The sequence below is a fragment of the Ciconia boyciana genome, chromosome 8 (genome assembly GCF_034638445.1).
Source record: "Ciconia boyciana chromosome 8, ASM3463844v1, whole genome shotgun sequence".
Classification (NCBI taxonomy): domain Eukaryota; kingdom Metazoa; phylum Chordata; class Aves; order Ciconiiformes; family Ciconiidae; genus Ciconia; species Ciconia boyciana.
The window spans coordinates 26,778,660-26,806,298 of record NC_132941.1 but is presented as its reverse complement, the minus strand read 5'-3'; the positions used below and the strand labels follow the sequence as shown (position 1 = coordinate 26,806,298).

General features: G+C 39.3%; 1 protein-coding gene across 4 annotated transcripts in view; it reads left to right on the top strand.

Annotated features, from left to right (window-relative positions):
* PCDH15 (protocadherin related 15) overlaps positions 1-27,639 on the top strand; it is a 378,762-nt gene that overhangs the window by 327,152 nt on the left and 23,971 nt on the right. For all 4 annotated transcript variants that reach the window (XM_072869959.1, XM_072869956.1, XM_072869957.1 and 1 more), the window contains exons 26-29: positions 2,785-3,000; positions 7,373-7,461; positions 18,992-19,168; positions 26,521-26,739. In XM_072869959.1, the coding sequence (XP_072726060.1) occupies positions 2,785-3,000; positions 7,373-7,461; positions 18,992-19,168; positions 26,521-26,739 (701 nt within the window). The remainder of the gene's footprint in view (positions 1-2,784; positions 3,001-7,372; positions 7,462-18,991; positions 19,169-26,520; positions 26,740-27,639) is intronic.

Here is a 27,639-nt window from a genome sequence, read left to right as displayed (position 1 = left end):
TCTTTAGTAATAGTAATTTTAGTAGTAATAGTAATCATGTGGAATCTTTTAGTTGTAATTTTAAAATTTCCGTTGCATTTGGTTACAAACAGGTATTTGAAGTGAAATATTTGATTTTTAGATGTGTACAGCATGCCCATGCCCGCTGGTGGGAGCTGAGGGGTCTCTTGTAAGGAGAGGCCAATGCTGCCCAGGCCAGGCACAAACGGTTCCAACAGCCCTGTGGCCAGGCATGGCTGAGGTGGTGTTTTAGTTTTTGTCTTTGTTTCTTATCTTACAAATCTATTTTATATGGCAGTAAATTAAATTAATTTTCCTCAAGTTGAGTCTGTTTTGTCTGTGACAATGATTGATAAGTAAGCTTATCTCAACCTGTGAGCTTTTTTTATCTTATTTTCTCCCCTGTCCTTTTGAAGAGGGGGGTGAGAGAGTAGCTGGGTGGGCCTCCGGCATCTGGCCAAGATCAACCCACCACAACATGCTAATTTGAGAATACATCAGATGAAACTGTGGTGGGAGTAAGAGTTCAATAAGGTCAGTGAAGTTGGTGCGGTTGCTGGAGGAATGAAGGTAACCTGTTGTGCAATTCAGGCATTTATGTACTTCTTAAAAGGGCTGACTTGAGCTTAGTGCTGAGCGCTCACATTTAGCTCTCAAATAGTGATGACTGTTAGCACTTGCCTATCAACCTGATTTTTAGGTACAGCCACTTCCTTGCTTCCTTGTGCCATATAGCATGGCTTCACATTTATTTGTTCCTTCAGCAATTTACTTGTCAAAAGGAAAACCAAAAATGAGCCTAGTCCTGAAAATCCACCTGTCAAGCTCCTGTCTGCTGGCTCCATGATGTTTTGGGGTTGTAGTTACCCATGCCAGTTGGATAGCAGGAGTGCTCTGGAAAAGTTCACTGATATCTTTACCTTCTGACTGACAGAAAGGGGTAAATTTCAGAAAGCTTTTAACCTTCCCCATCTTTTCTAAAAATGCTAATAAAGGAGTTTGAGATCACCCAAGAAGTAGTAATCTTGATTTTAAAAGCCTTAAAAAAAGCTATAGAACTAGAGAACAAAAGCACTTTTGACACATTTTATATTTACACTTTTCATAGCCGAGCCAGATAAAGCTTTGACAATTTAGAGGAAAACAAAACATTTACAAAGGATGCAAGGACCATTTTAAACAGTGCTGTCTCTGTGATGAGTGGAACCAGTGTCACTGAGGGAGCTCATCTTTTGGGCAGCTCTGGCGCACATTGGTGTGCTGTGTGAAACATGTTTGCTACCTCTAGCTAAACCAGCCCAGATATTATTGCTTAAGCGCTGTATAGTTATATCTATTTCATCTGGTCACATAGCAGACAGAGTAGCATGGAAAGCACGTACAGTTTTGAGTACTTGGATCATTCATCTGGCACAGGTATCTCTTGATGGTGCACAATGCAATCACTGTGCTGCATAGACTCGCTTGTGGTATCTCCTCACTGGTATTCCCTGAAAATTATCAGAAAATAAAGACAAAATAGGAGTTAGTAAAAGTTTCCACTTCATAGTTCTTGTTCACTGATGGTGAGGAAACAATTAATGATGATTAATGGCCATCTCTTGAAGGCTTAATGGCCTTGCACAGATAATGCTTTTTTAGATGGCAGTGGCATACCATGGTAAACAAGTCTTCACGCTGCCATAAACCCTGACTAGATAGTGATTATTGTTTTTGGTTTTTAAGTCGTGGTGAAATATGGATTTTACACAAAGATCTGCACCTTTTTGAAGTTAAGGGTGTTTTTTCTCCAACATTAGCTGAAGCCACAGGCTTAAGAAGTCCTGCCAATATTTTGACAAAAGCCTGCTAATAGATGCTGAAGTGTCCCAGATGCTGAGGCAGTGCCCAAGTCTAATGAGTGGGCAAATGTACAGGCAGTAATAAGCTACCATCTCGCTGACCTCTTCCTAGAAAGAGGACATGAAAGCATTATAAGGGTCCTCAAAAACACTCTCATCTGAATACGGGTACTGCCTTTTGAACAGGAGCATGATTTCTGCAAAGGAGTAGGTCTGGAGAGCCTAGAACAGGGCTATGCAGGTTTGTCAGGCACAAGGTAGGTGAAATAATATAGCTCCCAGGGCTGCCTAATAGATGCCAGGACTGCATCTTAATTGCAGCAGTTCAGCAACGGGAGAATGCCAGGGCAGGTTTGTATCCTACACTGGGTCTGTACATCAGGTTCATTGTACAGCATTGCAGGAATGCCACTCAATCCTTTCTTTTTTTAATAAAAAAGGATAAAATTACTCCAAAAATACATGTGCTCAATCACTGAGGGCGCAGAATGTCTGTAAGAAGAGGGAGGACATTCTTGTTGAGTAAGTTTGTGAATGCGTTGCTGGGGGTTTTTTTCTTTGATATTTAACATTTGTCAACAAGAATTTGGCAGTGGAGGTTTCTCAGAATTAAACTATTCTTACCTGTTCAGTTTGTTGCAGACTTGAAAAGTCCATTTATATTTTCCTTCTTTTTTTCTTTTCTTTTTTTTTTTTTTTTTTGAGCAGTTTAGTGCCAACACAAGAGAAAGAAATTGCTGGAAAAGCAAAACTGTGTGCAGCGAAGTTAAATGAACCATTTAAAATAATAGCAATATCTGCTCTCCGGGATCTAATGTTTTAAAGGTCAGAGTGGAAGAAATGTGCTGGACCAATATGCAACTTTATTTAAAGGACAAGGTTAATGAGTCTTTGCATGTATACTTCCTTTATTTGCCTCTGCTTGTTTTCTTTTTCCTATTAGGCTGATGATAAAGACACTGGGAATTACAGTTCCATGCAATACAGACTCATCATTCCTCCAATCAAGGATGGTAAAGAAGGTTTTGTGATTGAAGCTTACACAGGGCTAATAAAAACTGCTATGCTGTTCAAAAATATGAGAAGATCCTATTTCAAGTTTCAGGTCATTGCAACTGACAATTATGGAAAAGGACTGAGCAGCAAAGCAGAAGTACTTGTAAGTATGAGCCGGGCATTTTCTTAATGGAATAATTCCTGACGAAATTCAAACACTACATGAAGTTTCATTCCAGTTTCCTTCCATATAGGAAGGCCATAAACTGTGTGTACTTAATCTTTTTAAGTTCACTGAAATAAAGCTTTTTTTTTTTTTAAACCAAAAGCTTTTATGACTATCTGAAATGTGTTCATGTTTCATGGCAGAGATACTGATCTCAGTCACCACACTAGACATGATGTTCAGTATTTTATTTATTCAATGAGCCATTGTTAACGGTTCAATTTAGATTCTAATTGTTTGCATTAAACATGGACCTAAGTTAGGTTCTGGGTCTTCTGGACCCAGATGACAGCAAAAAAAGTGCTGGTTTTGTGCATTACAAGTATAAAGCAGTTCATATCTGTGTAGTTGGACACAAGCATTTACAGATCATCTCCATCTATTCTCTAAGCCAGCAAGGTGCAGCCAGCTCCCGTATCAAACCTGTGAAGCAGAGTTAGCATGGCATGAAACCGCAGTTAATAAGCCAAGCTGAAAGCTTGCTAACTTGGGCTGTACTCTGTGTTAACATGAGTACATAGCTTCTGGGTCAGAGTTAGATCTGGTCTATCTGGCTTGCAGTGCAGGCAATATCTCAGCAAACAGTCTCTGAAAGCTCAAGACTTACTGGGAAAAGCCAAGGTTGCCATGTCTTAGTTGCTCATGTCTTGAAGGGAGATGCAAGGAATAATTCTGGGCTGAGACTGTACTTCTAAGTTTTCAGGGAAGCAACATTTCAAAAATGGCACCAGCTTTAGGCCTTGAGCTTATGTTTTTGTGCTGAGTAAAGGACATTGACTTAGTCCAGTCACAGAAACCATCAAAGCTAAATTTCTTTAAAGCCTATATAACTTGATGGATTGGATTAATATTAGCATAATGTAATAGGGATGAAGTGCATTATCTAGTTCATGGGAACACTGTCAAATTATACATATGATAGCCATAACACTTGGTATATTGAGTTATGCAGGAGTTCAGCAAATAAACATAATGTATGATGTCCTCATGCTTGACCTCCCAAAATGATAGGGCATCCTTTTGCAATTTATGCAGTAACAGTATATTAAAATATAGTCAGAAGGCATCGACATTAAAATTAGAAAGTGAAGTATGTCTCATTAATTTATAGAGGTATCTTTAGGTTGTCCGAGTGAGTGATGAGCTCTCTGGTACAGTGTATTTGAGCAAGGTGTGAAAGCTTAGAGTAGCTGTAGATACAATTACAGACTGACACCATCCCACCGTGGAAGTTCGGGTTTGCACTGAACATGATCCATATGCGAAGATCCTTTCTAACTAGACTAAGCTGTTCCTGGGCTTCATGATTTGAACAGAATTTCTGTTCACACTGTGGTGTCAGGTGCTCGGAGTGGGAGGTGTTAATTCCTTTCAATACAAGCTCAAGGAGTGCACATAGATAAGGGAAATGAATTTAATTACATGCAAAAGAATAAGCTGTGGGGGAAGAAGATAGGATTGCACTGGGAGGAGGCCTAGAGAGAAGAAGTGGGGCGACACCAGAGGGACAGTACTATGAAGAACCTGAGCAGAGCAAGGTATCCTCCAGAACTGGAGCCAGGATGCTTCCCCAGAGCCCTGGCACAGCTCTGTGAGCTGTATAAGCTGCCAAACCCACTGGTAAAATGTCTTCATGCTGTAGGGGACAGTCTATGTGAAGGATACCAGTCCATTCCTGCTCGCTGGGACTGACAGGATGGCTCAAGTTAGACACCTGTGGATCTACAGTTTGGTTCCATGTGATGGAATGTCCCTTTTTAGCCTCTGTGAGACAAAAGAAAGAAATAAGAAATTACATTTTAAAATAAGTTTGCTGCAAGTAGGCACTTAAAGGTACTAAGTAAGTGTGGATAGTGAATATTCACTATGATATCATCTTTAATCAAATGTTTGTTGGGCTTTGGGGCAGTCCCAAGGCCCCTTCCTCATTCAGCTCTCAGCATAAGCTAGTTTCAGGAATCCATTAGTGCCATATAATGATCAAGACTGTTTGTGGGCTCTGCCTTGCTTGATTTAAAAATTGGAAAGCGCCTAGTGAATGAAGCATGGAATCAAAGGGATATTGCTTAAGGGCTAGTGGTTAGCAACAATTATATGCTTTTCCTGCCTCTGCTGCAAACTTCCAGTTTGTTGTGCTACTTATTTAATTTAACCTGGAACTTTCCTAGTTCTCACCAGTATGTTCTTCAGATACTGATGGACATGAGACATCTGAACATGCTGACTTCCAGCCCTATAATTTAGGCTGGTGCCTGCTATTTAGCATCACAGGACCTGGCTGTATTTTTGCTCAGTAGACTGGAAGTAGCAAAAGCTTTCTAAGGAATGGTGGGTCAGATGATCCCTGGTAACTGTGCCCCAAAAAGCTTCCAGAGAGTGGTGATGGTGGTGCCTCAGGAAGAGCCTTTGCTTTCCCACACCTTCCACCTCTGCTCCCAGCATGTTTCCATCTCTCCTCGAGTGGAAGGGAACAGTTTCTCCCCACAGCTTTTCTTACAATGTAGTTAAATTGGACTTAGTTCCTCAACTTAATGCTATTTTTAATAATTTAAAAATGAAAGCCTTTACAAATGTGGATAGCAAGCAAGTTAACGTTACTATGGAAACCTTAACATTTTCTTGATTTTTGTTCAACACCCTTGTTTTACTATAGCTTGTCATGAATGTGTGTGTTTTCATATTTTTGTATATGAACAAGTAGTCATAATTGTGATTCCTTGAATATCAAAAGAACTATTGCCTTTTTTTAACTGTTGTATTGATGGAGTACTCAGTACATAGTCCTATGTACTATAGTACTATGGTACATACTCAGTACAGTGGTTGCTTGAACTGGCTAATGTAGTTAATTCTATTAAACTGTTCATTGCTTTAGAGTGCCTTTCAAAGATCTTAGTCTAAAATTTATTTTGAGTTCATTATAATTCTGTTTTTCTTACACAAGAGTCTGTACATGCTGATTAGTGCATCTGATGACATTTCAAGAACATTTAAATATTTCAAGTTGAATTAAGCTTTAAAGCTGGTGAATCAGTGTTTGATGTGAAAGTATGTTATGGCTTGTCCGCTGAATTGCTTACAGGACTCAGACTTCTGTTTTGAAAAACAGGGGTTGTTTCTTTTATTTGAGAATTGAATTGGCTAACTCTGATTTTTAAATTTATCAGGTTTAACATTGTCGTACTTTTCCAAATTTACCTCCAGAATCCTCTACAGGGAGGTGGTTTGGAGTATAATGTTTGTTGTCATGCCTATATGGACATGAACCAAGTTTAAGAAATGTTTTATTTTCTCCACCAGTATGGGAAGTAACTGTTCCTATCACAACCTAAGGGGAGGTTGGCTGTGCTAGTGAAGAGAGAGCTATTACAAAATGCAAAAATATTTAAAAGGGAGGAAAATGCATGCAATCATTTTCCTGGAAGACAGCCTTCTCTTGGGATAAAAATAGCTTGAGGAGTCTAGATCAGGAGATGTGAAGCAGAGTTTGCCAAATGTGCTGAATTTCATGCTTGCACGTAGTCCCTTCTACACCCTGTCTGTCCAATGAGAAACAGAAGAATTACATTGCTTTTGTAGTAGAAAATGCTAATGTGAGAGATTTGTTCTGAGGTCAGTCAGTTCTCTCATAGAATGCTGGACTTCTTTTTTTTTTTTTTTTTTTTAAACAAAACACACAAGTATTGAGTGTATTAAAAAGGCATTTTTCCTGTCCTTTTAAATAAAAGTACAATTGTAAAATGCACATGGTTATGCACAGTTTTATGCCATATAGAGGGAGAAGCTAAAAAAAAATTGGAGATTAAAATAACTTACACTGATGACTTCAAAATAGATGAACAATTTCCATTGTGATTTTCTAACAAAGTATAATTTATTTAGTTGAATTAATTTGGTATTTGCATTTACATTGGTGCAGACTGCATATTTCCAAGGTTGGATTTTCCTGTCAAGTCATCAAAAATACCAAAATGCTCATAAGTGATTTTGAATGTGGCATGTGGGAGATCTATGATTCTGTAAGTAAAGTCTAAACTATGAAGAACAGGTTTCTTAGTCCCCACCTTAAAAATCTATAATTCTGATGCAGTCCCATAGTTACAGTTCAAGTTAAATCTTTGCCTGCTGTTTATTGGTTTTGGCTGCCAAGCAAAGCAAGATTTACCAGCTCTCTTATTTGGAATTAAAATGAGAAATCCGTACATCAGGGCATGGCTGTGAAGGCAGGAAAGTAATTATTCCATTCTTTTTGTATGGGGAGGATGTTATGCATGGGAGTGCCAATTGAATTTCACTCTTTTGTTTCCAGGTCTCTGTGGTCAATCAGTTGGATATGCAAGTCATCGTCTCTAATGTTCCTCCCACCCTTGTGGAACAAAACAAAGATCAACTCATAGGGTAATAAATTTATTTACTCTACAAGTATCAGACAATTCACTGGTTTTGCATTTAGATTCAGCAAGGAGTACTCCCTTTATGCCATGATCTACTTTTTTTGCCAAAAGACTTGAAAATGAGCAAGTGGGTGCTTTGATGGGGAGCACAACTGGTTGAGTGACAGCACTGGCCTCCCCAAATCCACATTTTGCCCCTCTTCTGGAGAAGGCAGAGGTACAGCACTTCTTTGCTTGCACATTTGCCCACTTTGCAGGTTCAAACTAAGTTCAGAGCTGCTCCCATAGTGGAGCCTCCAAACACTGAGCACAGAACCTGCATCTGTCAAAATCCAGGATGTAAAGTGAAGAAAGCACATCTTCAAAAGGTTGAGGCAGTGTGTCTGTGAGCTGTATTGCTTCACTGTGATTTTATTTGGGTGACGTAGCTGTCAGGGAAAGCAGAATTTAGAAAATTTATACTGGTACAATTAATACTACTAGCATCACTACATAAAATATTAATCGCAAAAAATTGGCAACAGGGTGTCATTATTCAGGCCTAGCAGGTATAAAATGTTGTGATGGGGGGACGGGTAATTGGAAACATTAATGCTTTGCAATAAAAGCAAAGTATTTTATCATACTGGAAGCCAGCTAAAATCGTTTTGGTAAAATATGTTTTAATAGCACTCATACACCACAACATCATCAGCTTCCAGGAGTCAGGTTTTCACTTTTAGCTTCTTTTTGTAAGACAAGGGTGATTTTCTATACTTTGTGTCATCAGGCATAAAACCATTAATTAGACAATATGGGAAAGAAAATACTATAGGAAATAGTTTAAAAACAATCTTTGTAATCTCTGTCACTTGAATCAGTGATGAATGGCATTTCTCAGATTTCAGCAGGTCTGTTCCATCCTGACTGTTGTCATACCTTCTCCATGGAAATTGAAATACCTTAGAGTTGATGATATAATCACTCACTGAAAAAAGAAGTGTGTTGTCTCTAAATGGCCCATGTCTTCATTGGGCTAGGAAAAAATATTGATGGATTTAATTCTGGAGATTTAGGACATGTTCCCCTTTTCTCTCTCTTTTTCGAGCCAGGTGTAAGTTAGCTGTCATAGATTCTAATGTCAGAAATGCTAATTAAGTTCAGGCAATAGTCTGGATTCACAGGGACTCCATTTCCTAGACTGAAGAATAATAAAGGGGAGTCTGCTTGCTTAAAACTTAAGATCTAGCTTTCTAAAAGTGTCAGGTGTTGGTGTTGGCTGGAGAGACGAAGAACAATATCTCTTTAGTGACAGTAATAGGAAAAGTTTGCTTCTGCTTTGCTAAGCCTTCAAGTTCACCTCAGCATGTTGCACTGGAGAAATGTTTCTTCACATAGTCATTTATAGCCTTCCTGGGCTTCTGTTTTCTTGAGTGGAGAAGATGAATATATGTTCTATACCATGTGTTTCTGCATGACATAGCATAGATCTCATGCTAAATTGGACTTCAGCTGTGTTTGCGATCTTCCCAGTTTTGGACTGCCCCGGAGCCCAAGGAGCCACCAGCAAAATACAGATAGCTATTACAGAAGGTGGATTGAAAACAGGGTAGAACAAGCCTGGGTTGAATGAAGATTGTCAACTGCATGACACGTGTCGTGAGACTAAGCGTGAATGCTGCAATGGGTGGCATGGCAAGAATGGCAAGAGCAGATTGCATCTCACCCTTCTACCATCTCTGCAAAAATCTCCTTTTGCAAACACTGGAGCAGCTTGTTTCCAGCTCCCAGCAGGTCTCAGCAGTGTTCAGTGGCTCAACAATAAATTGTACCGTAACCATACTGTCACTTCTCTCCTCTGGGGCCCAGAGGAATAGCTGGCATATCCTGCCACAGTCTTGGAAAATGGCCCAGAGCCACATTCCTCAGTCTCTGTGCTCCAAAAAACTCTCTTCTGCCAGGTTGGAATCTTTTAAAATTTGTTTCATGCTGTTCTGGCCCTTGTGCATGGAAGTCTCTGGCAGATGTGTAAATATTTCACAGTGAATGAAGCTTTTGAATGGGTATAAAAACAAAAAAACACAGCCAGGTTTTGAATTCTCAAAATTAGCTTGGGAAGCCATTACCTTCATGAACACCAGTAGGCCAGCAAGTGAGTATAGTGTAAGAATTTCACTTCTAAGGATAGGCTTCCAAGGACAACCTTTGCCAGAAGATATTGGATTAGCTTGTTTTAAAATTGTCGCATCCCTTATTGAAAATATTTGGAGAGAGCGAAAGTCTCAGAAATAGTTTTGTGTATGTGTACTTGTCTTTTTCACATAGAAATTTATTTATTTCAGTGCCATCTTCAAATTTATTGGATTTTCCTCCTGAAGTTTAAAAGAATGCTATCTCCGTGTTTTTATAAAGGCTTTAATAATTCATGCAGGACATAAAATAATAGGAATTTGTGATTTTTCAATATAACATTTAACCACCAATTGCAGTACTTGGTCATGGGGAATTGTTAGGGAAGTTGGTAGTTGGGTCATTTTTGAAATTATAGTGATTTTTCACAATAAAATAAATAGAGATCTAAACTTTGGAGAACAAGTTATAAGAGATTCTCCCCAGCTGCCTGTAATTTTCACTAGAGAGTGGATACAAGGTATTAAGAAATATATAATTAATTCAGTTCTTCCACACTGGAAAGGCTTACTCAGCATAGTCCTGAGATTGTATGTTGGTTAATGGTCCAAATAAAGGAAGCACACCGTAGAAGAAAAGATTTGAAACATCACTATCTATTTGGCTTAGGATTTTGGGCTTTTCAAGGGATACAATGGGTATGTCTTCAGCTGATGTTTCTGATAGTGTCGTGATCCTTTGCAGTCATTCAGTAAGCACCTCAGTTTTCCTCCAACTGCTTTAATGTCATTGACAAGCTTTTCATATCCTCTGGACTGCACATCAATTTCAGATTTGCCATTTCTCTCACCGACTTTAATTATGTCTGTTCAGATAGGTCCATTTATGTCTGCTACAGAAGATGACAGAGAAAATGGAGTGAGGCTTAGTGGAAAATTCAGTGTGTGTTCCTCTCCTTCAGAAAACTTGGTGAAGGCAAATGACACAGTGTTCTTTAAATATGGCAATGTTCGTGAGTGCTTACTTGTTGGGCAAGAAACAGTATTTCAATTAGCATAAAATAGCTAACTTCATGCTCAGAGCATTTAGTTCTTTGGTTTTCACGTGGCTGCAACTTAAACCTCTAGCTAAAATCAGATATGCCACATTACCAAGAGAGACCTGTGTTTCTTTCATCCCATAGGTAATAGAAATGTCTTGTGAATTAAATCCCTCTGTACACACTTCTATAGATGGGAAATAATTTTCTCTGAAATGGAATAATGGAGTGGCTCAAAATGAGTGCTTTGAATACTCCATATACATTCCTCTTGAAAAGGCTGGTTTTGCCCTACAGTCTACAAACCCTACAAAATGGAGATAATATTGCTTAGGGAACTTTTTTCCCCTGAATTAGAGCTAGCCAAAACCATTTGGGCATCATTTTCAACATTAATGTTAACGTTTTTTGCATTGTGTGTGCTTTCTGAGCCAATCAGGTGGGTAAACAAAACACATTTAGCTGTACTTGGACTGCTCTGGAGTTGTTAAAGAACAGTATGAGGATTATCTCCTCACTTTCAAAAATCATATGAAGTTTCCCATGTTGTTCTTCCCTCCCTGTAGTGAAAAGTGAGCCTGGAAAGAACGGAGTTTCTTTTCCATCCATATAAAGAAAATCTGTTAGTGGTGGTGTAGGAATCTTTCATTTGAAAAGAGGATCTGATTGAATCACCTCATGCTGCTAATAAATGTGCATAGATATAACAATAGATAATTGGTTTTTGTTTGATAATAAATTATGTAACAAGTTATAAATATTTAAACACTGAAATCTTGACTTCTCACATCAAGAAGTTTCTGTAGTCTCCCGTATTTTCAGTGTGGTCTTGGTGGTGATTCCCTTTTTTCATATTTTTACTTCCTAACAGACAAGTCACAGTGCCTGTATTAGTGCAAAGGTAGAGGTCCCAAAATGCTTGTACTAGTTGTATGTCGTGGGCTTTTGAGCCTGCCTTCTCTCCGCGTCAGTCTAGGATTTTTTGTTCTGGGCTGAGGAATTTAGGTGCGTGCAGCCTCCTGGCCAGACCTGCCTCTGGAAGTGGAATTCAAGTGCAGATGTCCTTGAGTAGCAGCTTTATCTGTCTTCTGAATGTTCATGTGTATCTTAATAGAGGTTATTCCCTACTTTTCAAGACAAAATTACTGGAAATAGCACATGTGATAATTCCAGGGAACTTTCCTTCATGTGTGTTTTGGCCTGTTATAAGCTGCAGTCCTTTAATACCGTAATGCTTATAAAAGAATGGAACAATTCTATAGTTAAAGAAAAACCACACTCAAACCTCTAACGCAATGTAGAAGTGACCAGGCAGTTTTCTACCAGAAGAAGGTTGGACTTGATGATCTTAAAGGTCTTTTCCAACCTATACGATTCTTTGATTCTGTGATTCTGTAATTTTATGTATAATAGTATATGAGATAATATATTTTTTATATAGGAGCTGCAATGCACAGTCCTCTCTTTAGGGAAATGTTTCAGAATCTAGATGATTTCCCTTCAGTTGTGTTTGGCTGTTGACAACATAGCAAATGGTGTTTTCTAATCTCAGTTGCAGAAGCCAGTCGGTGGTATTTAAAAGGGACAGCTTACGTGAGTGCTTTACATGGCACTTGTGTATATCGTATTCTATTTCTTTGTTCCTGCTTTCTTTTTAGTTAGAATGTCAGTATGTTCAGTAATTGGGAGAATGAGTGAATGCCTCTGAAATGTAGCATATTTATCAAGCTGTGGCTGTGTATAAATGAAATCAGATGTTATGAGGCATCACTGGGATTCCAGCATTCTTGGTACGTTTAGTAAAGCCAGACACAACTACCCCTCAGATGGGCCACCTTAGAGTTGCTTGTTTGGAAATGCAGTGCCTCTGAAAGCGCTCTTGACTGTATTAAGATATTCAACCTTAGTGCACAGTGTTTTTTCTTCTCCTCAGTCCATGAATTGGTAGAAAATGAGCATGTCTCTCCTGCTGGATGTAGTTGCAGTATATAAATCATTCAGACTCATTAGTTTTCCCACGGGAGAAGTACCATTCTGTTGCTTGCTTTTATGATTTTTGCCACGTAATTACTGAATTAAGCCTAATTACACGTGACTGGACTTTTTGCATATTGGGGTGGTGGCAGTGAACTTGCCATTAAGCACTCTTCACAGCTAGCGCTTAACTTTCCTCCCCATTATTAAATGTTCATTAGTCACAGGTACTGCTGTAGCTGCCTTGTTCTTTGCCTCAGCGTGCTCTGGCGCTGTATGGGTTCATTTTGCTCCTGGCCCTTCGGTCCACCTACCCTCTGCCTTTTTGCCTTTCACTTCTTTGCACTGTATTGTTTCATTCTAAATTAAATTGCAAAATTAGCAAACAAATAAATAATGAGATTAGAGGGACATTTGCCACTGGCTGCATTGTATTTCATATCCACCCTACATTTGGCTTTGCTTGGAGAATACATGTCCTGTAGTTCTCACTTTGTACAGTGTTTAACTGAGCCCATTCCATTTCTTAGCTGATCTTAGCCTCCCTCCACTGTAATCAGGATGATGAATAACATTAGGCTACCTTTATTAAGTTAGGTAGTAGAGACCAAAGCTTATTCAACTCCAGCTTTTCCACTTGCTACTTCCACTGCCAGCTGGGAAGCACGGGTTCAGCAATCTCCTTCTACCCCCTCCTCTCAGTAATGCTGAATGTTGTTCTGTTACTGTATTTTCTCTGAAGCGCTATAATGCAGTGCATGGCTTCTCAGATAAAGCTGTAAATTTCTGCTTTATTCTGAAATTTGCTTACTATTGCAGTAAAACCCTTTTGTGCTGAGATCTGAAGATGTGTCTTGTGGGCTAAAGTCAAGATGTCTGTATATTACTCTTCGGGTGAGTGTAGCATAATGTTCCTTCTGCGACTGGGAAAAATGATACTGAAATAAAAAGTTGGAGTGCGTGTAGGTTTTTTGGAGGACAGGGTTGTACATGATGAGCACAAAAAGAAGAAAAGAAACTTTAACAGTATGTAAGAAAGCAAATTTCCTTTATGGTGTGCAATCCAGTATGCTTTTACAGGATTAGGATAAGTATGTATAAAGACATTCTCTCTGGCTTGTTTTCTAAATAATTTAGATGTTGTTATATGCAGAGTAAATTGGCTCAGTGGTGCTCCTTCCTGCTAGATACATGCCGTGTGTGTGATGTAAAAGTAGAAATAATCTTTGTCAAAAGGCTATTTTATAAAGAAGGAATAGTCTTAGGCTTGAAATAAACCCCAGTTCTGGCTTTTTTATTCTACGTTGCAGCACAAAGCAGGCTGACTTAGCCAACTAGTAAGGGTTTCTTGAGTTGTGTTGGCAGCTCCAAAGCAGCTCAGTGCCTCTCCAGAGGCCACAGAAGTAGTACAACCTTCCCTGTGCTGTATGTGTGTTGTAAGAAGGCATGTGGGAGCAGGTCACTGGGGCCCAAGTGCATCACCCCCCCCAAAGCTATCACTAACTGCACAGGAGGGGCTGGAATTGGTCCTTATCTATTTGTGAAAGTACAGTTTAAAATCCAACAGTTTAGTTGTCAGTTATTAACCTTGCAAAAAGTGAACACAGACAGAATTTGGCTGAAGTTGAGCAAAATTGAGAGTGTACTTGGGTTAAATGAAACACTTGAAAAGTCTGTATTGATGTGTACCAGCAGAGCTGAATGCTCTCATCTGTGCATTGTTGCCAAATTTGCTTCCATATTCAAATATGTAGAATATAAATTCATTATTATTACTAAGTTATTTTGGGGAGCTTTCAGTGGAGGAGCCAAAGGTTATGCACGATATCTAGTCTTCAACAGTTATAGCTCCAAGTCTATGGTACCAGTTATTTCAGAGTCCTGAAAGAAACAGTGAATTCTTTTTTTTTTTTTGTAATTTCTTAAAATATTTGTATGTGCTCCAGAAACACAGCAGGCTGTCAAATTACTAGAGAACTGAAACATTTTTTTCCCATAGAATTTTCTGCTAAGGAAATTGTGCAGTAATTAAATTCAGGTACTGGTGAGGATCTAAAATGTTCTGCAAATTGAATTGTTTCTTTTGTTTGTGTGCTGATTCAGAGGCTATGCATACAACTTAGCAATTTGTCTCAAGGATATAAAACTACTGGAATGTTGCTGTGCTCTTTTGGGCCATGTCATGCATCTTCTCTGCCAGGGACAATGGAGGGTCATTAAACCTTGCTGCTGACTTACCAAGTCTTACACAATGACTATTAGTGTAGTTGAGTTGCCATTGCTCCTGGTCTCCCATGCGGTTGATTCCGTATCTCATATTTTGAGGTGAGATAACTGACTTGTATGGACTTTCACATTAGTTTCCAAAGAAGCTTCCAAGTGGTCCTTTGCATCTTTCCCAGTAGCAGGATCTCTCCCATGCTGGGGCACGCGTCTGGCATGCTGGATCCATGCAGCTGAGGGGAGAAAACAGCACATTGCTGCAATGCCAGGGTGCACCGCTTAATTTAGGCCTGTGTTCAGCAGGGTCTTCTCTGCCTGTAATGGGGTGCAGCAACCTCAGCCCTGCCCACGCGGCATGATGCCTGAGGTGCGCATATCAGCTCATGGACGTAGTGCTGAGTGTGGCCCAGGAATGTGGTGCCTTATCTCAGATTTGGGGTTTTTGTCTGCTGGTTTCAGAAATGTTCTGGGAAGCAGAATGCCACCAGCCAAGGTCAACGGCTCAACAAACAGCTCAACAAACCAACATACCTGTATTTTTTTGCCTTTCCATTTCTTTTGCATCTAAAGATGAAAAAAATCATCTCTGAGTTTTCAGGATATTTAGGGCCACATTATGTCCTCAATGACAGTGAAAATCCTCTTGACCTTCATTTCATTTCACTGGTGTTACTGATGGGAATTTGGAAAGCGATGGTAATGAAGATGCACTGGGAGGCATTTCTGTTCATTACATTATGTCTGCAGAGCTAAATGGAGTTAGAGCAGTAGGAAGGTCTCGTTGCCTGTTAAGTTGCTGGTTCTACTTCTCACCACTGTTGGGAGGATGGTAATTACCCTTGTTGATTAACAAGTGACAGACTAATTTTAAGCTAACTTTTGCTGATAAATACAGTAGAACTGCAGACGCTGTTGTTACTTTAAGTATGCATTTTAAAAATTGGTTCTTGTGAGTACTACTACAAGCAGGTGGCCGCTTTCAGTAGAGTTTTAAAACACTACAGTGTTTTCAGCATCGCAAGTTCAGCTGAATGACTTTTAAAATAACTCTACAGGGAACTGCCCTATTTTAAAGTGTATTCTTTAATTGCTACTTTTCAGTCTTCAGTGCATTTTTATTATATATTTCAACCTAAACATGCAATTTGTGTGTTTCAGATGAAATATTACTGTCGTTCCACTAACTTTGTGGTGTTTCTTGCAATGTCAGTTAAAGCCAATGGCTGCAATGTACCTGTTTCTCATAGTCAGAAAATAGTATACTATTTGTTCTTGTTTTAATTTAATCATGTTTTAGCAAAGATATTCTCAAAGGCAATGAATTCCAGCAGAAGCTATGCCAGGAATTTCTGAGAAAAGGGTATGTTGCTACCAATTCTGCTAAAAGTAAACCTACATTATAACTTTCCAACCTTACAGGGCATTTCTGTCTTGGGTGAAATAATAGTTCTGTGCAAGGAAACAAAAGCATCCCCCCCTGCAGCAACAGAAGATTATTGTATACTAATTAGGAAGGTAAATCTTTTATAGACTTGGTCTATCTGAATCCTTGTGCAAAATGCCATTCTAAAGATGGTTATTGTCTCTTTTAGTCACTTACATTCACATAATGTTTGGGGTTCTTTTTATAGTAATCTGCATATCCCAGATTTGTTCTGTCAAGTTTTACCTGGGGGAATTATTGTTACTGAGGTGCCTGTGACAGGTTATCACCCTAGCTGCCAGTTAAGTGCATGCCAGAAGCAGAGATGAGTAGAGTTTACCATATCTGCAAACAACAGGATTGCTTGTTTAGAGGACGCCAGTCAACTAGCAACGTGTCAGACAATCTACTATTTTTATTTTCCCTACAAAAATAGCTCTGCACTAAGAGTATATATTCACTGCTAGGCTAGGACCTGGGTCTGACAGACTTGGATTTTTCAAAATCTTACAGAAAAGCTTGTATTTTAAGGGCACACTAAACTTTCTCACAAAGAGCAGAGAAACTGGGTGGATAAATGTGAATCAGTGGTCTTGAAAAATTATGACATGTTGATACTGCTTTGACAGCATTACTGTACTTTGAAAATCTTGTGTCAGGAAAAAAAAACAACAGCAAAATGTAACCTCAGTAACTGCAAAAGATTTTATTTAAAACAAGAAGTGACTTCTTAAAGTCATTGAGGTACTTTTTTGAAATTTGTCTTCCTCCACACCCTAGTGCATCCTTGATATATCAGGCAGCATGTTCCCTCTTGTTCCCTTGCTTTTGCCTCCAACTCAGCTATTGCTTTTTGATTTTATATTCTGATCACATAAATTAGCCCAGAAAATCTTGTGTTTTCCCATAACTCATAGTTCTGATGGAGTGTTTAGCTTTCCAGCTTCTCTTGTTTATTTCTCCATACTTTCTTGCCCTTGTATCCAGTATTGATGATTGCTTTTATGCCTTTGTTTATAAAACTCTCTGTGGGCTTTAACTGAACCCTTCTTATTCCCAGTTTGGAAACCTCATTGTGCTGTTACCATGTCTGTGTGCAAAGACGCTCTTCCCGTTTTCTCTGAGATGTATTCTGTCCTTGCCCAACAGTCATGGTTAAAGCTATTCTGATGGCACTAAGCAGCTTTCCATTTTCCTTCTGGCTCCATCCATTCTTGCCAGAGTTGGGGTCCCCACCATCTTGGCTGCCAGCCCCAGCTATGGTCTTAATGGGAGCACTAGTTCTCCCTGTTGCATACAGAATTTGAAGGTCATCCAGCTGAGCTGTAATTCTTCTAAACCTCCTTTTTTCGTTGGATGCACAGTGCAGCAGATACAGAGAAGCAGTCTGCTACAGGAACTCAGAAAATTTCATGGGCCCCACTAGAGCAGCAGACCAGACAAGGAGGAAGGAAAAGAATATATTTTTTAAAAAACTTTATTAAGGTATTGTCCTTTCTTAAAGCAGTTTGTTAGAGCAGTAGTGAGTTATGCTTATAACTTTCCATAAATTCTCCATATCTGAGGTACAACCATGCTTGCAATCTGTGCAGAAACTTTCAGGTGCTCAGTGAGGTCTTTTCCCCATCAGTTTGGTGCTTCTGAAGGCATTTCAACCTGGCATAGGCATAAGTATTTTTTGTTCGTTTGGAGGGATGTTCTGCAAACAGCCATTCTCTTTTTGACTTTTTGAATACTTTAGGAATAACATCACATGTTAGGACTTCTCCCATAAACAGTTCTGCATGGAAAAGTTAGAAAAAGATGAGATTTTGAATTTAGAACAAAGGCTTCCAAAAGTGTATACTAAGATGTCTACTAAGATGACAGTCAGTTGTCAGGGGAAAAAAAAAAAGAAAGGAAAGACTATTCAGTAATAAAGAAAATTGGTCACATGACAAGAATAAAATTACCAGTAAATGTCATCTTCTCTAATAAATTTTAATTCCCCAGAATTGCATTTATCTCATGTATTGACACATTGTGATTCATGTACATATCCACAGAGTGTGCCATTCTGGTCTGGCAGCTTGTAATGAATCCTTCTCTTTGGGAAAAAGAACAGATTTGTTTTGGTTTATAGTTGTTACGCCCTTGTTATCTCGGGCATAGCTGCCGCTGAATTCTATCAACCTATCTTTCTTCTGCTTGTAGAACTTCTGCAGTTTATTTTATTTTTTTCCTGTGGTAAATGTGTCAGCTCAATATTCCAACTTTCTTACAGCTGTAAAACTTGCTCATGCCTTTTGGAGTAGCAGGTGTTCTGGAACCTGATATATTGTCCTATATTGGAGGGCCAGATAAATATCCCACTGAAAATGGTTGAAGTAGTTGTTTCTGTGGGTGAAAATTTATTGCATGCACCCTGTGTAAGGCTGGAATTGAAGAGTTCTGAAATCATATAGCTTAATAAAAGAATGACGGGGGGGTTTATGAAATATAGATGGTGTTTCTCATGAGCCATTTAAAACTCAGCTGATGTCATAAATACAAAGAGCTAGACTTAAGGACACTATTTCTGGTGACCTCTCCTAACACTGCTACGCTTTTCCCAAGAGTTCAGCATTTAAGAGGTTATATTGGAGCACAGATTTTTTAAAAGTGCTCTGAAGGTTACTGTCTTCCTAAGCCTGTGGTTTTTGTCTATTAGTATCTCATTTGGGCTGTTGTCAGTCTTGATCAGCACAAATAAATCACTGCAGTGTTCTGGCTCCATCTCATCTTTAGGATTTTGGAACGCTATATCCAAGATCAGATTCCTGGTGCAACGGTCGTGGTGGAATCCATTGGTGCACGGAGGTTTGGGGATGGGTACTCTGAAGAGGATTACACCAAGTCTGACCTCATGGTCTACGCAATCGACCCGCAAACAAATAGAGCTATAATGAGGAACGAACTTTTTAAGTAAGTATATTATTTGTTGCTCTGCCTATATTTCGATGGACTGTTTTGAAGCCTGTTGGTCTGTCTCTGTTAGCAAGTGATTCAACACAACAGGAACAGAAAAATCTGTTGAAGCAGTTGGTGTATGCCCCTACACCTACCCTATGTGCAGCTTGGGAGTTTACAACTTTACTAGATTCAGTCCATTCCCTTGAGCTGAATGGCCCCAGTACGTGTGATTTAGACACTGTCACCATGAGAGCTTGTGTTACGTTTGGTCCACCCTGTGGAGGAGCTTCCAGTTTAAATTCCTCTGAAGGAATTTACTTTCTATGTACCAAAACTTCTCTGTGATCTCCAGGCAAGGGCTTTGGTGCTCCAGTCATTGACCTTCAGGATTTCTGCAGTTTCCATTTGGAGCATATCTCTTTCTCTTTTCTTTTTTGTGGAAACCAAAGGAGAAGAAAGGGAAGGAGAAGGAAGAGAGGTGGTACGCACCTAGTCTGAAGCATAGACATCAGGGCATGACCCAGGTGTACATCTACATGCAGGAAACCAGCAGTGCTCGCAGGTGGGCAGTGGGCTGAGCAGACCGGTCTGGGTGGGCCCATCCCCACCAGCTGCTAGAGGAGATGGTGAACAGCAGTAGACAGGACACTTATTTTCATAATTTGACATTGTTTTGCCTTTTCAGTCGACTTCCAAATTAGCAGTTAAATTCCAGTGTCACATAAAACATAAGAGGCGGCTTTTTATTGACTGGTTGTACTCACAGCACGTTGCCAGTGAATGAGCCAGCTCTGGTCGCTGCAGCAGAGCGGTTTGATAGGGTGCCACTCTACCTGGGCTTTTGCACCTTAGCAGAGCTCTGGTGGAATAGCACTCTGGCACGCTACTGCTTTGGGGGCCAGCGGTAACTCTGCTCACTGCCTGCATAAGAAGAGAAGCCAGAGATTACATGGGTAAGGAAATGAAATTAAGGTAATCTCTTTACATGGTTTTTCTGAGTCATCACTAGTGGCAAGTAGGTTCTAAGACAAAATTAGTATCTCAGTCCATTCAGCTGCCAATGTATCAATATGGCCATTGAATCATTTTGTTAGAAACTATTTTTTTGTGTTTCAGCATTCTGTGTGTGATTCAAACCAATTAAAATGTAAATCAGGCTCCTCTTCTAAAGCAGACGCTATCTTTTGGGGGTTTTTTGCATGTGTTTCACCTTTGTGTTTGCTTTTTATCTTGGTGAAAACTAGACCAGACTGTTCCATGATGGTATAAAGCAGCATGTCAGTCGGCAGCCTGAAAAGCAAATGGCTGTGAGCCATCTCAGTGGACTGGGATTGAAAAAGAGCTTGTTCTCCTCAGCTCTTAATTTAGTACAGATGAATTATAGCATACTAAAGCTCTGCATATATTCAGAGTTTATAGGTTGGAAAAAATCACTGTTATCAGTCTGACCTAGTATAATAAAGACTATAGGAACTCCCAAAATTAATCCTGCTTTAAGCATGTCTTTCAGCAAAGCAACTGCTCAAGAAAATCCAAACAACTACAACCTTAATTATTTAAGGGTAATTATTTTTCCTGTCAAAAATTAGGCCTTTTTTCTTTGTTTTAATTTGTCTAGATTCAGTCATAGAGTTTTCTTATAACTTTGGGTGCTAGATTGAAGCATCCAGTTGCTGCTTTGAATTTCTGGTTCCTACCAAGGTCTAGGCTTATGATCACATCATCCTCTTAAATTTTTTCTTGAGAAGTTCCTTGACCTCTGCACTCTGGGCTATGTTTTAATTCTTTTAATCTCTTACAGTTTTCTCTGAACCCTCTCCGGTCTTCCAGCATCACTTTCTGAACTAGGAATATAAAAATCAGATGCAGTTTAGCAGTGGTAGCTTTCAGAGCGAGCGATAGCAATACAGCCTCCTTCCTTCTAGTGGCCATTTCTTGTTTGTAGGTATCTCCATGGTCAAACAATCTTTTTAGATCTCAGTGATGCAGTGGGAGTTTGTGTTCACTTGTCCACTGCCAGAGATGCTGATCATTCCCAGAATGGGGTCTCTGTGATTTTGTTCCCAATTTTATTCAAGAGTGGAAGTGGAAATTAAGGAAACCTGGCAGGAAGCCAGCAGAAATCCCTGATAAATAACCATTTTCCTTTCTCTCTAAGGAAAAGTGCCAGTAAATCTGCTTGCAGTGCTCCTGTAAGTGACTGTTGTACCCCAACCCACTCCCAAAAGTAGTCTCAATAAAATGTATCTTACTGCCTTACACCCAGACTATCTACTGATCCCTCTTCATCATTACTTTTCCATTTTTACAGTTTGTAAATTCATTGAGGTTTGTGTTTTCTTCCAGTCGTAGCCAGTTTAGAGTATGGCCAAAGTAGGATCCCATTACAAATGCTCAAGGTCAAAAGGACATTCTTTGGTGCTGTCCAGGTTCAGAAAATTTATGTGACCTTGATGACAGTTGAAAATTCTGATACCCTTTTACTCCTCACTTTGGAAAGCTCTCTGCAAATCTACTATTACTAGTATATGAAAGTGAGCTAGTATCTGTGCATGGAGGTGGTTAGCTCTTTCAACTCCATAAAAAGAATCTTTTTCTGATGCAGACTCTCTTCATGGTCACAAAATGTGTCCCTCTTAATTTTCGTGCCCTTTGAAAAGATAGGAATGTCTTTTTAGGGATGTTTGTGTGTCCAGTGACATACACAGAATAGAATAGAGTTAAGATAAGTTAAAAAGCAGTTTTTCAAATGTGAAGGGAAGGTTATTAATTTGCCTGGTCTGCAAATGTATAGGGTATCAGCTTAGAAGCAAGCTCATTAAAATGCTCCATGTGCCTGCGTACTCAGCTTTTTTTTTTTTCTTTTTCTTTTTCTTTTCTCTCTTCAAAAGCTTTTAAATATTTAAATCAGCAAAATCCCGGGGAATGCTTTCCTGGCTTTAGGGTAGAGGTGAGTAAGTGTCAGCTTACTAAAGTAAGGAGAAAAATGAAGTGAGAGTTTTGTAGCTTGACATCTGAAGTTAATAGCTTTTTGCTAGCAAGTGGGTGAACCTCAAGAGATTTGGCTCAGCTCAGATGCTTAACCAAATCTAAAAAGAAATTCCTTCTGTGACTATCTTTCCTGGAGATTTGATCTTTAGAGGGATGGCTCAATGTTCTTCCTGCCCCAGTCACAGGACACAGCAGCAATGGTTGTCCCCTCATCGGGAAGAGATTGCCAAGAGTCACAACCATCCTTCTGCCAGCCAGGAATCTGCTCCAGATCCTAGCAGAAAAGAGATCAATAAGAGGAAGTATCATTTAATAAACTGGATATGATGGGAGAAAGGTTAGAAAGTCAGAAAGAGATGGAGCGCCCTGTTTTAAAAACTTATTAGCAATAAGGAATATAAATTTAGCCAAAGTATTTTCCAAGTGTTCAAAAATTTCACAATGTATACAGAAGAGAGAACTGTACCAACAGCACAGATTTAGCACGTGAATTCTGCCAGTTGTGATTTTAACACAACTTACACAATTATTGGATATTGGAAGATACCTGTGGCTTTTCTTAAATGGGCTTTTTGGGAGCACCCTGCTGTGTTTCTGCTTATAAAACATAGTGGAGGCCTTGACTTTAACGGAGTTTATGTTAAACCTGTCACTGTTTGAAAACAATTATCTGCGAAGGTCTTTTAAGGAACGTGGGGTAAGTTGAGGACAGAGTGGAGCAGAGTGACCTGTTCCCCTTTGCAGGTGGATTGCTGCTGGGATACAGACAGATATCACTGGTGACTCATCCTTGTTGGTGCTGGCAGCCAGGCGCAAGTCAGAGCAGTGTTGAGGTCCCAAAGGTGCTTGGCTTTACACTGGAGCTGGGAGGAAAAGGTAGTCAAGACAGCTAATGCTCATCAGCAGCTGAGCAAAGCCATACTCATGACCAGCTACAGAGCTACATTTCTACAAAAAGTAAAGCCCACTAAACCAAAGCTAATGTTTGAGGCTCCCATAATCATCTCTGGGAAATGTCACTCCAATACATCAGGTCATGTCCAGCAATCATTTATGAAATGAACAGATACAAGGAGATGCAGTGTGCTCTGGATGTGCTGGATTAATGCTGATGTGCACAACGACAGCACATGCACAGGCTCTGCCATACTCGCTACCAGGCTATTTTGAATGGGCTGCCTCACATCCAGAAGTCCCAATCAAGTAGTCCAATCCCACATATTTGCATTCAAGCAAAATGTTTGGCTGGAAAACAAAGACCTGATTTAGAAGTCATGGACATAACAGCCATGCTGTGTTCATCGCTGCCAGCTGGGGAAAAACCATGTGATTTTTCTCTATCCTGTACTTTGTAAGACTGATACGCAACGAGAGATTCATACTTTTCCTTAAGACTGTTACGACTGATTACCTGACATTTTTATTAATCAGGAATCTGTCTGGTTACACCAAAAAATGAGTCTGAATAGTAACTGTGCTTTGTTATTTCCTCCCTCTACCACAAACTCCTAAAAGACTTTAAGGCCACTTAGATAATTTTACAGACTGAAATGATCAGCCTCCTTTTTTATCTTTTATGTGAAAGAGGGTTTGATTTATTGGAGCATAAAAACAGTTTAATCCAGAAAATTTCTCCTGCATATATTAAGTGGAAAATGTCCACCATTAAAAATAAAATGCTTACCCTGTCTGAATCTTTTGCACAATGTGTCATGTTTCATCGTGGAGTAAATGTGCACGGTTGAGTTACGAACCTGTTAAAATAGGGTTTGTCAAGAAAATGGTAACAGTTTTAACTGAGAGATTGTTAAAATCATCCAGAGGTTTAATGCTGTCCTACTTCGAATGCTTTTGCCAACTCAAAGGACGTGTAACATGCACCAGTGACATCTAGCGTACAACAAAAGAATTAGAGCTCTGTTTATACTCGGTTTATGTCTTGTGAACCATCATTGCAGGTCTTTAAGCTGTGAAAAGGGATTTTTGCTCAAATACCAAGAAAGTGTATTGCAGAAGAAATCAAGGAATTAGTTGTGAATATTAGCACAGCATACTAATACAAAGGGAAATGATTCTTCAAAACGCCTTGGGTTGCTTTTTGTGAGAGTGTGGGTCTGTGAGTGAGCAGCCACCGCTGTTCTTTGAAGATAGTATTGTGAAACCAGCATCATTTCATAATTTAGGATGAATTGTTCTGCATGTTATGAGATCCAGCTAATACGTTATACACACAGATCAGAGTGCATTCTCCCCAGAGTTCCAAAAAAACCAGGGGCAAACAATGCTATGAGAGTTTATCAGTAAATTAATTTCAGAGGAAATAAATTGTAAGAAATTAACACCCTTTAAGAAATCGTCTTTTAGGAGTGTAATTTCTGCCTCATGATCAGACTAAGGAAATAAAAGCTATTTCAGACTTTCTTTAGACATTCAGAGTTTATATGCAGAAATCCTTTCAGAATGGGTTTTTTTTTTAGCTGTTTTTTTTTTTTTTTAATCTCAGCATTTTTCACTTGACTTTCTTTCTCCAGGAGAACCACTCTACATATAAAGGTCTCGGGTTCTGCTGTAGCTAAGAGCCAACAGGATCCTCCTCCATTCTAATGGGTGCCTCCTGCTTTGATCTGTATAGCTGGAGCCTACTACTTGGCAGCTTGTGAGACAGTCAATCCTCACTTCAAAAGTGATCCAAGAATTTTTAATTTTCCTTTGGAAGTTAAAGCCTTGGCCAATATATTTTTTCAAATAAAGCCTTGGCCAAAATATTTTTTCAAACTCCTAAAGTAAATTTCTTTAACAAACATACTGTTTGCTATCAAAAAGTCATCCAATAGAAAATTTTCCATCACATGGGAAATGAGGTCATTTGATTAGGATTTACATTTGGCTACCTGTCTTTAAACTGCCAGTTATCAGATCAGATACTGAACTTCTTCCTCTGCATTTGCTTTTTCAGAGACTGTTCCAGTCCTTTGCTTGGTAACTATGTTGTTCCAAGTTCCTCTCGTAGGTGATGCACAAACAGAAGATGGACATTATTATGGGTTGCAAACAATGACAGCAGCACATGGTTCCTGGTTAGCTAATACCCTAGTTTTACCTAGGACCTAACTCTCTTACCAGTGTGCCTTGTAGGCCTACTTGACGCCAGTGATTTTCTGATAGCTGTATAGATAGTCTATTGTTCCTGTAATTAGTAATGTTAGTCAAGATTGTTCTGGTATCTGGCAGCGTTTGGAGAACCCATGAAGTTTAAATTACAGTTTTATTATAAGCATTTAGTGCTTTTCCTTTTAGAAGAGGTGTGAAACTCCAGAAGAAATGGCCTGCATCTTCTCAGAAAAAGAAAAAGAGGAGGCAGTTTACAGTAATCTCTGTCTGTCATTTTTGTGACCTTCAATTTGACTTCAAGGAAATGAGTACAGATGATGTAGCATTTTCTAAAATGCTATTGTTATCCTTGTTAAAATTGTCCTGCATCTCTCAGGAATGTTGCTACAGCTTCCACCCCAAAATTGCCGTGACGGAGAAGATGCTGTCAGATAGCCTGAAGCCTGTGAATAAACTCCCTCAGCACTGTGCTAAACATTGAGAGGGCACATCCTTCAGCTACTCTGATGTTCACTCCCACTGGAGAGGAGTTCATCAGATCATCGTCCCTCTGTGTTTTCCTCTTGCCATCAAACAGTCATGCTATAAGAGGAAAGTCTTACTCAAATAATTCAATACGTAGTACCAGCAGTACAATCTAAGAAAATAGCAGAGACACAGAGGCTAACTAGACAGAGCAGATGCGAGAATGAGGTTCAGAATTGATGCAGCTGGGGGGAAGGGGGTGGGGATTAATAAAAGCTTATTTTTTCCAAATCCCTTTTCTTTTTAATACTGAAAGGGAAGTCAAAAGGGAACGACCTGTAGGGTATCCCTCCAGCCAGAGAATTTCCCTAAGAAGCTGAGGAAAGTCCTCTAAAAATTACCTGCTTTTAGAGTAGCATCAAGTTGATCTTTAGGCCAGAGTGGTCTTTAGGGATGTGTGCAGGAGGGTTAGTTAATCCTCTGCAACAGACCACTGAAGGAAAAAGCACAAAGCAAGCTGTTTGCCATGCTGCTCTCAATGGCATGGAGAACTTTTTGCCCCTAGAAATTAGGATAAGCTTCAGCTCACCTCTCCTTTTCAGTGTTTAAACTGTGTTCTGGTATTAAGTACATTAGAGTTATCACTAACACGGGGATTACAGGGAATTACTAATATTCTTAAGCATATAAAGAAGAGGTATGTGCTTTATCAGACCACAGTTATTAACCCAACTATGCAGTAATTCAAACACAGTTAATGAACTGGGCTGTAATAGTTTTCTTTTGTGACATTGAAGGTTCCTGGATGGCAAACTGCTGGATATCAATAAGGAGTTTCAGCCATACCTGGGGCAGGGGGGACGCATCCTGGAGATCCGCACCCCAGACGTGGTAGCAAATGTCAAGAAGCAGGCGCAAGCCGTAGGCTACACAGAAGGCGCGTTACTTGCTCTGGCCGTCATAATCATCCTTTGCTGTATGCCAGCTATTTTAATAGTTATGGTCAGCTACAGACAGTAAGTACTCCTTTTTGTGGTAGCAACGTTGTTGTAGGGATGCTACATTTCTTAGCAGAACTGCTTTGAAAATTATCCTTCATTGCAAGGAAATTATTATACAGGGAAATAATTTTAATTTCCTTCTCACCACAAGAGTTGGTCACTGCTTGATGTGGGCTGTGCATGAAAAGAGAAAATGCATGGGAAGTGCATCTTGATATACTTTGTAAAGTTGTGGTGCGGTAACTGTTTTAGAATACATGCCGAAAGACAAGATCCAAAGCCAGATGTTTGAAACACAAGTGTAGATTCAGAGCTGAATTCCATGGGGGGGAAAAAAAAAAAAGAGGAGAAAGGTTCTATTTCAATAAATGAATCAAAAAATCAAATTGTGTAGCTTGGGCAAAATAAGAGGACTAAACTTTTTTGTGTTTACATCCTAAAATACTCACAGTTATATTTTTTCCCTAGCTGTACACTTCTTAATTACAAATGTTTCATGAAGAATTGATTTTGTGCTATTTTAGCACTCTCTAAAGCAGCATACACCACAGAGAACCTTCTTTATATTTCTGCTCACCTCTCATAGACTTAACAGGTTTAAGTAATTGGGCTAATAGACTAATTAAAGGATCAACATCGCTAACAAGTTCCTCTCAACTAAGCCTTTTCAGGTCCACTCATATTTAAAATCAATGCATTTGGTCTTAAAGGCTGTATATTTATTCTTTAATTTCTTTTCATAAAAGATTTCTAATTCCACATGCATGCTCTGAGCACTCAAAGAATTACCAATCATTACAAAATCAAAATATAAAGAATTCTTCCCCAATAAATGGCTATATTCAATTTCTGTATATATCAGTCTGTATCTCCATATCTTTCTATCTTCATTTTAAAATTGGTGAACTAGCTGGA